Consider the following 14,038-nt stretch of genomic DNA (forward strand, 5'->3'; position numbering starts at 1 on the left):
AACTGGGGCAAACTGGCTCTGTCCTGCTGCTGCTGGAAGCAATCCTGGTTTCCTCCAGCATCCATGGAGGAAAGGATGAGACGAGCCGCTGCCCAAGTGTTTGACACACACACACACCGCTCCCCCGCCAATGCTTATTTCTATGCTTCCTCTATGTATAAAAGCTGAGTCAGCTCCATCCCACCTACTTTGCGAGATCCCAGCAGCACACTTAGGTCCCTGAGGAGCTCCCCTCCCACCCTGGGCATCGCATCACCCCAGTCAGCGGGTGCGCAGGCAGGGAGCTCTGGCGCGGGACAGGCGTTTACTCCTGAGTGATCCCTGAGGTACATGCTGCTCTCTTCCCAAGGACCTCTTCCTTGTTCAGTACCCAGCTAAGGTCATCACAGTGCCGTATCCTTTCAGATTACCAAAAAGAAGCCTGGGGGGGGTGAGTTTTTATAAGAGGGCGCGGCACGACCTGTCTCTCAGCCATGTCACCGCAAGCCGGTCAGGCGGCTGAGCCCAAGTCTGAAGCACACAGCTGGGTGTCCTCCGGGAAGCAGCGCCTGGGCTTAACCTGCACCAGGCCGAACGCTGGTGCCCAACAGCGCCAGGGCCAACACTGCCCCATGTGCCCTCACCACGGGCAGAGCGGAACGCCAAGGCTTCAAAACAAGAAATAATTAAAAAGACAAATCTCCCCTTGGTGACATTTTCACAGAAATATGTAATATATAGATAGAAAATGTGACTAACACTACACATTTAGCTTAAGGTATGGATTTCTTTTAGCTACGGCACCCAACAGATAGAAACCAAACCACACCACAGCCCAAACAGGGCCGAAAACACCAACCCCTGGCTGCACTTCCAGTCCAATGCCATCAGCATCTCCACCCCACGCAGCAGGGGTACACCCAGCGCCCGCGCTCTGCCGAGCTCCAAAGTCTCGGCCGAATGACTGGTGGGGGAAAAAAAAGCTCCTATTGTTTCTGCTCATTAAAGGCAACAGGATTGGGGTTGGGTTCACAGGAGACCATTTTATTGCCAACTTGAAGTGCTCCAAAAAAAAAACCCACCACACCACCTTTTCATTTCTGGTTCTTCCTTCCCCCCCAACCCTACCGACCCCCCCCAAAACTAGGCAAGAGTTAAAAAGAAGTGTAACTACAATGTCAATAGTGATTTCTTTTAACTTCTCAAGCGTTATCTCACCAACAGGCTATACAGTACGGTTCCGAAGAGTAAACATTTTGGAAAGTAAGCAAAGGACTTTTTCACCCCACACACACGATTTCTCGCTGTAGTTACGCTGAACTCGCCTTGTAACACGGACAAGTTATGAAGTTAGTTTCTTCTTCAGTACAACATGGACACAGGACTGGTACAATCCGGGCTGGTTTGGTTGCTGTTGTTGTTGAAGTTAAGCGTGGAAGCCGTGGTCCTGCCATCCATCTCCCTTCATCATCTTGCGTAGCGTTTAATGTAATCTTCAACTTTATTCCGAAAGTCCTCCTAGGGAAAGGAAAGAGCAGAATGAGGATTATCCCAAAGCTTCTCAGAGAGGGACTCACTTGGGACGGTGGATCCCCAAATGAGCACCAACAGGGTGAGATATCCACCAAGCAGAAGGCTCTCAACTCTCCCTGGTTCGCATTCCCAATGTAGTGCGTAAAAAGCGAAGCGACCGCTGGAATTCCTACAAGCAACTGCCTGCGGGCCGACGGGGATGTGCTCTGGGAACTCGTTTGCCATCACCATGCACCAATGTGGGGGCAAACAGAGTGTCTCCCACAGGTTGCTGGTGCCAGGAGGCTGGGTGCCTGTGAGAGAAGGTCTGGCTGTGGTTTTGGAGAAGGGAGGGAAGGCTGGAGCAGGAACTGTTACAAAAGCTACACACCCAAAGGTGGTTCTGTCCCAAATACTCATCTGTGCCCCCTCCCCAGTACCTGTACCACATCACAGCCATTTTCTGATCAACCACGGTCATTTCATAGAATCACAGACTGGTCTGGGTTGGAAGGGACCCCAAGGATCACACAGTTCCAACCTCCCTGCTAGAGGCAGGACCACCAACCTCCAGGCCTGGAGCTACACAAGGTTGCCCAGGGCTCCATACAACCTGACCTTGAACACCCCCAGGGACGGGGCACCCACCACCTCTCTGGGCAGCCCATTTCAGCCCCTCACCACTCTCTCTGTAAAGAACTTCCCCTAATATCTCATCTAAACCTTCCCTCCTTCAGCTTCAGTCTATTCCCCCTCATCCTGACAGTGTTTACCCTTCAAACAAGCTGATTCTCCTCCTGTTTCTCTGCTCCCTTCAGGGACTGGAAGGCTGCAATGAGGTCTCCCCACAGCCTTCTCTTCTCCAGGCTCAACAAGCCCAGCTCCCTCAGCCTCTCTTCGTAGGGGTGGTGCTCCAGCCCTCTGATCATCTCCGTGGCCTCCTCTGAACCCTCTCCAACAGTTCTACATCTTCCTAGTACTGGGGACCCCAGCTCTGGACTTAGGACTCCAGATGGGTCCTCCTGAGGGCAGAGCAGCAAGGGACAATCCCCTCCCTGTCCCTGCTGTCCACCCCTCTGCTGATGGAGCCCAGGACACCATTGGCCTTCTGAGTTTCAAGAGCACACTGCTGGCTCATGTCAAGTTTCTCATCCACCATGACACCCAGGTCCTTCTCAGCAGGGCTGCTCTCTGCTGTGTCCCGAGGTATCGAGCCAAACAAAAGGCTGCCGGCTACAAGAAGGTACAAAGAGTCTGGCAGTGCCACCAAACATTTAGGGTAACCCAAACTGCGGCACTTCCCTGTAGTTTTGTTGCTGCTTTTGCAACCACCCAGGCTTGCTAATGCTCTTAAGTACAACCCCGGTGCGGTGGAGACTGAATCACATAGCCAAGGGCTCGACTGGGTGTTATTTCTTATCCCAGCATTGTGCTGAGAGATGAAATCAGGCACAAGGCTACGAAATACCCCTGAGCACACAATAAACAGGGCCAACGACGATTCCTAAGAGCAGTGTAGAGCATCCTCTGGTGTTTCACCTGCACCTTTATGAAGTTTTCCAAAGGGAAGACAGGGTCTCAGCACTGACTCAACAGAAGCAGGACCTTGGGGAAGAAGGAAGGCTCCAGAAATCCACGCTGAGCTCACCAGATGAAGGAAGTTACAGCAGTGGCAAGAATATGTTAATGCAAAGGAACCTGGCTGCTGAGCTGGAAGTTCTCCCCCATAGCTCTAATGCTGCATCTTCATTCGCCATATGGCTGGACAGCTCCTGATTAACAGGTAGCACACGTGCCTGCACTCACATCTGTGGGTGTGTGGGACTGGATCATCCAAAGGGAAACAAGAATTCATCAGAGCAGCGTGTTCTGCATGATAAAGAGGTGCAGAGAGACTCCTGCCAGGAATACTGAGGGAAAGGAGAGGGAGGTAGAGCTGGAGGCGCGCTGATCAACCAACACATGGATGCTGCGTGTGCCTGTGCCTGCCCTGACACTCTCTGAAACACAGAGCAGCGCGTTTTACCTTGGCTTTTACCTTAACAGCACAAATATCTTAAGTATGGGATACATGGGGAAACAGCCAGCCTCTTCTCAGTGGTCTGTGGGGACAGGACAAGGGGCAATGGCTGCAAGTTAGAGTATAGGAAGTTCCACACAAACGTGCAGAAGAACTTTTACACAGTGAGGATGATGGAGATCTGGGACAGGCTGCCCAGGGGGGTGTGGAGTCTCCTTCTCTGGAGATATTCCAGCCCCGTCTGGACGCCGACCTGTGTGACCTGTCCTAGGGAACCTGCTTTGGCAGAAGGGTTGGACCTGATGATCTCTTGAGGTCCCTTCCAACCCCTACGATTCTATGGTTCTCCAGGAGACTCCAAGGAACCAGACCTAACCCCAAGTCTGCGTTAGCACCTGGAGCCCAAACCATCTTCTGATGCCAAGCCAGGCACTGATGAGAAACAACTTACCCCATCCTGTGGCCTTGGTGATGAAAGGGAGCAGAGTTTGCTGCTGGAAATCCCCCACCGTCAGAGCGGTTCATGTCAATGGGCGCTGCGGCCGTGGCCAGAACATGCAAGGTGGTTGCTTTGCCCACCAGCACCCCTCTGGGACTGGATCTATGAGCTCAGCTGGAGGCATGGCTGCTGCTGAGGGACTTATTACTGAAGTGGTTTCCCACGTCATCAGCACTGCCAGGCCCAAGACTGATGAAGGGAGAGGGCTGTCACTGTGACATCTTACTACAGAAGCCCTGATGCTGTAACCCGTGAAACATCATCAGCAGTGCCTCAGCCTGCCACAACGCTCTGAGAAGCTGCCTGTGAGTGCCAAGAATGCTACTGGAGGGGCTTTCCAAAGGGAACAACCGCCATTTGCCCTTCATCAACCTCACTGTACAGCGTTTCCTTCACAAACTGCAAGATAAAAGATCTGTGGAGTAACAGGTGGACAAATCCTCCCGTGGGTTCTCTGGAGGTGTGCTAGGTGGGGAGGAACTGGGCTTGGGTTTCTATCCGGGAGCAGAACCTGCTGCCTTGCTGTGTTTAGGGTAGAAGGACATGTGAACCTGACCGGAGAGGTCTGTGCATGGTGCTAAGCCAGGAGACAGGCGTCTGCTCTGCCAAACAGTGATGTGACTCAGGGACCTGGACCTGAATTCGGCCTCTATGGAAGTATGGGAAATGGAAGCTCAGGCAGCACCAGTGTCCTGTAGCACAGCGGCCATCCTGTCACAGCACAACCATCAGATGACACCTTTTAAAGGACAAGAAGGTGCACAATGATATGCTGGGAACACGGAGACAGCACAAAGGTGATCAAACCAAAACACCTGAACTCAGAGCACTTCAAAAGGCGCACGGCAGGTCTCTCCCAGCTACAGCAGGAAGCTAAGGGGTACAGATGAGCCTGCAGAGGGGACCAAGGGGCCCATACAGGCCCCACCTGCCCCCCTCATACTTCCCAGCACCTCCTGCCCCATCTGCAGGTCTTATCCCAGCCGTCACCCCGCATAAGCAAGTCTGGCTCTGACGGTATGCAGCTCTTAAACTCAGGTATGAGAAGAATACCTGTGTCTCCCCCCTCGGAAGCGGCAGAGCTCACATGGTTTTGGAGCGGACCCAAAGCAGCACTGCCCCGAGCAGCAGGGAGGTGAGAGGCAGAGAAGAGCAGTATGCAAGTAGCCCCGTGGGGAGTATCTGTTGCATGAGTAATGCTGGCTAAATTGCTGTTTCCTTTGATGAAAATCATATGGGGAGAGCCAATTGAAGGGAAACCCAAAACTCCTCAGAGGGCCAAGCATATGGAATACACGAGCCACAGCACATTACGCAATGCCGTTAGCTAGGAACTGGGTTACAGCACAGGCCATACAGTTAAACCATACATCCCATCACACTCCTCCTGGGTGTGTTTCTGTGCTTAAAACAGTTTTGTCCCCATGAGGAAGTTTAACGAGTAACCTTTAAGCAGAGATATAGATATATAACAGTAAGAACTCCAGCCAAAGACAGCAACGTCAAACAACCTGGTGATTTCATGACCGTCGTTTGGACTGAGTGTTCTTCCAGACTGCACGACACGTGCAATGATTTGCAGTAAGAAAGGATTAAAAAGCAAATCCTTAACTAATTATCTTTAGATTAAAAAACCGAAACAAAAAAGCGAACCTCACAAACCAACCCTGACTGATGTAACAGTCAAACAATTCACTTAAGTCTCAACTGATGAGCTGCAGCTCTTAAAACCACACTGCACTGAAACAAGAGTTAAAACCCACCCCACCGTGGCAGCCTGCATAAAGCTGTTACTGGAAGATGTTTAACACCGTAGGCATAAAACCAACCCAGGACCTGGCCAGAGTGGTCATTTGTCACAATTATGGAGCTCTGAGGAGCACTTGGGAGAGGATATATAGGCAATTATGGAAGCCAAAGGAGAAGAGCCACCCCAAACCCCTGAAGGGAAACAGTGACCGCAATTCATAAGGGCACACTGAAACACACACCTGAGAACCAGGTGCCTTTTCAAAAGCTGGGCTTAGACTTGGCTTGGCCAGGTCAGTCCAGCCAACTCAGAGACGTTGGTTTTTACTACACTTTATACTGCAGCGAGTTGTACTGGTTAACTGCTTGTCTTGTTTGAAAGGCTGAGTGACCTGGGGCTGTTCAGCCTGGAGAAAAGACGAATGAGAGGGATCTGATCAATGTTTATCAATATCTGAAGTGTGGGACACAGGGGAAAATGGCCAGCCTCTTCTCAGCGTCTGTGGGGATGGGACAAGGGGCAATGGCCTCAAGTTGGAGTATAGAAAGTTCTGCACCAATATGCAGAAGAACTACTTCCCAGTGAGGGTGAGGGAGTCCTGGGACAGGCTGGCTGCCCAGGGGTGTGTGGCGTCTCCTTCTCTGGAGATATTCCAGCTCTGTCTGGACACCGACCTGTGTGACCTGTCCTAGGGAGCGGCTTTGGCAGGGGGTTGGACTCAATGATTTCTGGAGGTCCCTTCCAACCCCTATGATTCTTTGAGTCTACTCTTGATCTTTTAGTTTTGAAAAGAAAGGAGGACTGCTCCATTACCCAGAGCAAACACAGTAACTCTCTGGAAGCCCTGTGACAGCTATCAGAGAAGTCTGGAAAAGCTGTAATGGAAACTTCAGCTCAGGAATTACTGTTTGGGCTTTTTTTTTTTTTTAAATTTACAACAATTGTGTAAGAATCACACAATAAATAAATAAAAAAATAGCCCACAGCAGATTTACCTGTGTGACCTGTCGTAGGGAACCTGCTCTGACATGGGGGTTGGACCCGATCTCTGGAGGTCCCTTCCAAACCCCACCATTCTGTACCTCAGATTTAGGTCACTGTCCCCAGTATACCCATTACTGGTACCACTTCACACGCTGCAGTACTCATCAAGGTTTGTCTTCTCCCTACTCACACTACCGACCTCAGTTTCTGCCCTCAAATACATCGGAGCCCAGAGACTATTCCCTGCTCCTTCAAGGCTGCATTAACAGCCACACTGGCTGGCTCCTGGGGAAAACACGCAGCGCATCCCATCTGTCCCTCAACTGTGACTACGACAACCTGGAGACCGTGACAAACTCTTTGTGATCCACCTTCGACTCTGTAAAATTCTAACGGAGACAAAAAGGCCCCATACCCACCCAACCGTTCCTCTCCTGCTCTCCTCTGTTATACATTAAACACTGCAATGTTAATTTTAAAAAGTACTATTGTTACAGAACACTGTTACCACCCAAAGCTTCATCCCAAACAATTTCTGCCAGGACCTTCCTCATGGTTTTATGTTTAAAGCAAAGGGCTCTCTCTGAGCAGCCAAGATCCAAGCAACAACCACATGACATCACTCAGCTCCAGGCAAAGATTTAGGAGGAGGATATAATAACCGGGTAGATTTACCCATTAGCCCAGTGAATTATATTTAGAGCAACCTTTCTGCCTTCTCCACCTCACAGGAAATAATGAGTATTCCCACCCATCAACCCCCACACACCCACTCCCATTTAAAAAGAAGCTGAATGAAATCCTTGAGTAATACAAAAATCTCCAGTATGAGATGTTTTCCCCATTCCTGCTCCTACGTTGCTATCATTTCCCTGTCACTGTTTTATTTAGCTCAGCCCCTCCTGCATTTGAAGAACTTTCCATGCTCTGTAATTAAATTCGAGTGCTATGAAGGAAGAGGAGAGCGGGGTATGAAAGCCCCATCCACGCAGGTATGTCCTGCAAGCTTCCACACCTGGTCGGTGCAGTCGAAACCACATGGGTTTTCGCAGCCCATGGTTTCCACTTCAGATGTTGAGCATTGCTGCTAGATGTCTGGCATTTCTGATTTTGCAGAACGATGAGAAAATGCTTTGGTAGCTCTTTAGCTCTTTGGTAACTAAGTTATAAACATGGTGGAATTTTTTACTACAGGTTTTGATCAGTTCCTCACAAGTTGTCTTCCTTGTTAGCTGGTGGGGGGCATTCTGCACACACTTCCCCTGCTGCATCATCGGGTCCTACCCACAGGGTCCTTGGAAGCTTCTCCAGCATGAGTCCTTTCTATCGGGGCGTCATCTCCTCACCAATAGCCTCAGTGCAGCTCCCTTCCATGGGGTGCTGACCTTTGGGCCCAGACTGCTCCGGCCTGGTCCCCCCCAGAGTCACAAGTCCTCCAGCAAACCTGCTGCGGCATGGGTCGGTCTCTCCACAGGCTGTAGATGGTCTCTGCTCCCCATCCTTATCCAGAGGGACACTGCTTCACCATGGTCTTCTCCATGAGCTGCAAGGGAATCTCTCTCTCTGGCACCTGGAGCGCCTCAGTCCCCAACCACCTCTTCCTTCCCTGGCCTTGGTGTCTGCACAGTTCCTTACATCTTCTCACTCCCTTCTCTGGGGCAAAAAGTGACTGCTTGGGTTTTTTTCTCCTAAATGTGATTCCCAGAGGTGCAGTGACCATTGCTGATGGGCTCGGCCTTGGTCAGCAGCGACTCTGGACTTGAACTGGCCAATGTTTACTCTCTGGGGCCTGCAGAGAGCTTCTGGCTGCTTCTTGCAGCAGCAACCCCTGCAGCCCCCCTCCTTCTCTACCAGCACCCAGCTACACGGAACTGCAATGCGGGGGGGAACCCCAGTGCCCAAAATGCTACCGCTTTTTACAGCAACCACTGGGAAAAACGCAGAGCCATGGGGAAGAAAAGGAACACTAATTTTTGGATTTTCCAGAAAAAAGAAAAAAAAGCCCCTCCTGCTTCAGAGAGAAGCTGAAGAGGTGTTGGTTGCAAAGGCCTTAGCACACTGAACATGAAGCAGCATATCTTTTGTTTGAGATGTTCAGATCTTAAGTAGGGACCATTTCCCTCACGCTTCCACCAACCTTCTGTTGTGTGCCAGTGAAGTACAGACAAAGACGGGGGTGGGGGGGAAAGCACTCTCTGAAGTTGGTGGAGGAAGAGGAAAGGGTGAGGGCTTGGGAGGCAGGATGTGAAAGCTGTGGCGATAGCCAGGGAGAAATCCCATTCGTGCAAATTCGAGGGAACCCAGCTGGCTGAAGAGGGCAAAGCAGCTTCGTGAAGAAAAGCGTTCCCTGTTCAGATGCAATGCGAGCCCTGACAGCAGCTTGGCTGGAGACAGACGGTGGAGACCTTCATGAGGTCATACAGCCACAGTGCCAAATGACTTGGGTTCCCCACTCCTCCAACACTACTGGAGCCAGCAGGTTGCCATCCTGTCGACACAGCTCTTGGGAAGGGTTATACAGAGAGCCCTTCAAGAAAATTACCTGAATCATCCCAATTACACCGATGCTAACCTCCCCTGCGCTGCAAACGCACTTCCACCTGTGAGGATGCCACTCATTCCCAAGAGAGGATGTGTCCTCGGGAGCCGAGGTCTTAATGGGAAAATTACAAGCACAGAGGAAATCAGCACTGCCTGGGCCTGGCTGGAGGGGCTTTGCAAGTCATACCCTCCTCAGAACCAAACAAGGTTCAAACCAACCTGACTAGGCAGGTGAGGCACACGGGGAGCTCCACTCAAAGGGAGTCAGACTCCTTGTTTGCATTCGGCAACCCGCTGTACGCCTTTGGGTTTAAAGCCAGGCACTGCTGTAGATCACAAAGTGAGAGCTTTCCTTTTAAGCCACTTATTGCCTAAAGGACATAAACCAAAAAGCTTTAAAACATCTGCATTTCCACCCCCCCTTTCTCTCATTACCTCAGCAAGTCAAGCCATCTGCAAAAGCTTAATCAACTTTGCTGAACCTGAAAGAGGCTCCCATCCATAATCAAAGCATTAGGAAAGATGGATAATGGTTTCTATAAATACTTTTAGCATTAGAAAAGTAATGGTTTTCCTATTTACATCTGTTAGTGCAATTAGCAGCTGTGTTGGTGCTCATTTGCACACGCCATTTAATGTACTCAATGCTCACTGGGAAAAGGCTGGAATGTGGACATGGGACGTAAAACGGGGAGGGCAAGGCACCCCAGCACAGTTCTCTAAATACAAAGAATACCTCAGGAGACAGAGTGTGTATTCTATTATGCCTGCCACGGTGTCAGAGAGAACAACAAATACTGAACAGGGGGGCTGGGTGTGCAGGGGAAGCGAAGGATTTACTGCAATAAATATGGAGATAAATAAATGCAATGACTCACAGGGCACATTCTTATGAAAGGATGTTTTTGGACTGAGATGCTTCTGTTGTTCTTAATAAGGCAGTTAAACTGTAATCAAAGAGCAATAAAAACCCCACAACAAAAATTAAAGAGCTTCCAGAAAAACCCGCATGAAGTTGGAAAGCCTTTTGGGGCTCAATTCTTTTCCAGAGTGGTAAAAGCCTGGAAAACCCATGGTTAGCATCTAACACATCAGACTGGGTTCCTCCCTCAAGAATTATAGAATGGTCTGGGCTGGAAGGGACCCCAAGGATCATACAGTTCCAATTGCCCTGCCACAGGCAGGGACACAGAGAAGCTCCTGCTCACGCTTAGTGGCTCCAAAACCCTAAATGTGGCAGCCACAGGCCTCATACTGCCTGGAGACCTGCGGTCTGAAACAAACAGCTCGAGGAGAAGTTCAGGACAAAGAAGATGCTGGAGCTCTACTTCTGATTTCTATCCCTAGCTCTCCATATCCCGGGATGTGGAGGGCCAGGGAAGGCAAAAGCAATGACGCACACACTGCTGGGCAGCAACTGCCCTGCCAATGCCTGCCAGTGTCACAGCGATACGCACACATCCCCATCATCAGCGCGGGACGGAATCGGTGTGTGGGGCAGCTGACGTCAGAGGGTGGTACCGTACGTCAGGGAAGCGAGGCTGCCTGCAACTTTCGTATCGGTTACGAGCACTGTGGGATTCATTACAAATAAGGGGGGGGGGGGGGTGGAGCTTGCTTACACAGAGATGACAGCTTTGTGTGGCCAGAGGTGAATATGTACTTCAATTCCTCAGCTACGCCTTTTGGGTGCATTTAATTAGAACAATTCTTCAGCGTTTCGTAACCCCTTTTAGAAGAAATCGGGAGGCAGACACTCGATTCGGTATCCAGAATAACCACAAGCTTCTCATTTCACTTGGAGGACATTTAAAAACAACCCCCCAACCTCTCACACTTCCATCATGTCAGAGTTTTGTACTGTTAGAAATAAAAAGCAACGTTCTTGAAAATGTTCAGAACCAGCTATGTCTTATTAGAGATTTCAGGATGTCAGGGACTGGCACGAGGCTATCAATTTAAACAGGGGAATGAGGTTAAGTGGAAAACCTCGTATGAGACAAGGGACAAAGATGGATCCCAGTCCAAGAGACGCTCAAACATGAGTAAGTAAAACAGCCCAGCAAGGACGAGACTACAGTCATCTATGCAACACAATTGATTCAAATATTCTACCATACAGACCATGTTAAAAATGACATGGAAGCAAATCTTAATGACAGCAAGATCTGGGCTCGCCTCCCCCTGTCAGCTCTAATGATATTGCTGTGTTGACAGGTACCGAGTGGCTTTGCTGCTGCCTGCCCTTCCCTGAGCTAAGAGCCAACTGCATAAACTGAGCTGTTGACAAAGTTGAAGATGAAAATGCATTTATGTAACCGGCATCCTAAATTCCTGGACGCAGATCACTAATCAAAAGGCTGAGGAGTTCCTGGAGTCCCAGATTCATCCTGTTAACTCTAAGTCTCTCTGGAAAAGCAGTGGAAGAAAACACACACAGGATGGTCACAGGAATGGAGATGGCTGTCCTGGGTGGAGAAATCTGCTGCCTGCCTGCAATGCAAATGAGAGCACTGAAAAGGAAGATGAGGTCAGCACTCCAGTCTGGAATGCTGCAAGGCTTAGAGAGACCACTTATAAAAACGACCCCACAAAGCAATTACTTGTACTTTTAAGTATGATGTATCAGTGTTACAAGTTCTGGGACAACCAGCTAAGACCCTGGTAAATAAAGAGACATCAAGAAGCATAACAGTTAAGAAGGGAAAAAGACAGCGAAGAGATCAAGTTATAGCTTACCCAAATCTTTGTGCATTTCTTTTGCAAAGATTAATTGGATCATGCCATAGAAAGAATTGTCTCTGCAGAGCTGTGTTGAAACCTCCTGACATACTTCAGCAGGAGATGAAGCATCAGCAAACCCCGCAAAGACCAAGGGGTTCCTCAGTGCTGCAGCAATCACCATGTTCGGCAAAACATCTCTTACGCTACCAAGTTTCAATAGCAGCATCTCCTTACCCTTCAGATGGGTACAGAGCAGCATCACCTCCAACTCCTCTGTCCCACAGCCCCAGCAAACTCTTGGGACCGTTGTCTCTCACCGTAATTCCTTGCCAAGACTCGGCACCAGAGTAACTCTGAGATGATGTGGAAGAGTGAAAGTTGAAATGGAGAAATCCAGTTTACAGGTGAACTGGAAACAACTAAAAGCAGTAAGAGGCAATCCATTGTGATGTTCAGACACTACGAAGAGGATAGCAGCACATGCAAACAGAGCAGCCAGTACGACAGAGTATACAATTTTACAACAGGTTTTGCGATGCTACTCTTTCCATAAACCTTGAGTATTTAATAATGGAAGATAAAACAGCAGTACCTTCAAAGCCTTGACCTCAATTACTACTTAAGCAATCTTAATAGCACATTATCTTGCTATTGTTGGAGTAAGAGGCAGCAGTACTGAAAACTAAGAAGAGATGTGCAAAAATCCCCCCCAAATTTATGTATATAGTAACCTGGTCACTAATTACTTCAGATGTGGCAAGAGAATAAAAAACAAATGCAAAGTAAAACAGATCTCAAGATCAGTGAGAAGCACCGCAACTCCCTGCAGTGCTGAATAGCTGGCGGGTAGCTCTCTACCAGAATAAAGCCTCACTTCGTGTGCAAGAGTATTTCCAACCCACACATTTTTACCCATGCAGCTAGGGAATATCTAGCACAATCAAGCAAGGGCTTTAAAAGACACGTCCAGCAAGCAAAGGCAGCAAGATCTGTCTGCTTACAGATTTGCAGGCTATCAGTACTACTCCCCTGATGCCCCAGCACAGCTTTTTTCGATAGTCTTTACCACCTCCCCTCTCCCACGACGAAAGAATGGTGGTTCCCTGACCCTCCTGCACCTCTCTGGGGTTGCACCCACATCTCCTTGCCACCAGCTGAGAGGAAGGCCTTTAAAGCTCAGGGTGTGCTCAGAGAGGGTGCTGGTGGAACCTGGATGGGAGACTCCCCGGCGGTGGCTCATTCACAGACCATCCCCTCTCCGCAGCTCCTGACAATTTTTGTGAGTTGCAGGAAGGGGATGTAAAGGCTCTGCTGCTCTGTCAAACTGATGCGTTTAAAGCTACGGGGACCGAGGGGGAGGTGGGGATGAGGGGACAGATGGATGGCATCCAGGCATAAGCCCTATTTTTTAGCAAAAAAAGGGCTAAAAAGCAAAGCAACTGCCAAAGGTTCACTTCAGTGAAGCTCCAACCCACTGAGCATGGACTAGAGAAATGGATGGTGAGGTGGGCTGAACCACCTAAACTGCTGGGCTCAGGGCTGGGTGACACCAAATCCTAGCAGCATGTTGACGTTGGGGTCAAGACTGTTTCACCTCTACGTTAATGACCTGGATGAAGAGGCAGAGTTTGTGGATGACACAGAACTGGAGGAGTGGCTGTATTAACCACCAGATTGGTGCACTGCTCTTCAGAAAGACCCTGGCAGGCTGGAGAGGAGCCTTATTAGTTCAACAAAGGGAAATAGAGTCTTGCCTGTGAATAAAGCACCCACCAGTACATGGCTGGGTGGCAAGCAGCTTTGCTCAGGGAGACCTTCAGGTCCTGGTGGTCACCAGGCTGACCACAAACCACCAAAGATGACCACTAGCATCCTAAGCTGTCCTGCGAAGATGAGACACATCTAGAGTGCTGTGCCCAGTTCCAGGCTCCCCAGGACTACACAGGGATTTACTGGGGTGAGCCTAACAAAGGGCCACAAAGATGGTTGGAGCAATTGTCATTCAAGGGCAGCCTGAGTGGGACTGTTC

At 49.7% G+C, this 14,038-nt stretch overlaps 1 protein-coding gene across 4 annotated transcripts in view; it reads right to left on the reverse strand.

Moving 5' to 3' along the window:
* Nucleotides 1–1,066: 1,066 nt before the first annotated feature.
* The window catches only part of UBE2F (ubiquitin conjugating enzyme E2 F (putative)), an 83,423-nt gene continuing 70,451 nt past the window's right edge, over nucleotides 1,067–14,038 (reverse strand). Inside the window, exon 9 of one of the 4 annotated variants that reach the window (XM_084265606.1) lies at nucleotides 1,067–1,497. In XM_084265606.1, the coding sequence (XP_084121732.1) occupies nucleotides 1,447–1,497 (51 nt within the window). In that variant the 3' untranslated portion in view covers nucleotides 1,067–1,446. The remainder of the gene's footprint in view (nucleotides 1,498–14,038) is intronic. The other 3 variants (XM_084265605.1, XM_084265607.1, XM_084265604.1) reach the window with 3 other exon arrangements.

This window comes from Gallinula chloropus, assembly GCF_964237585.1.
Source record: "Gallinula chloropus genome assembly, chromosome: 5".
Classification (NCBI taxonomy): Eukaryota; Metazoa; Chordata; class Aves; order Gruiformes; family Rallidae; genus Gallinula; species Gallinula chloropus.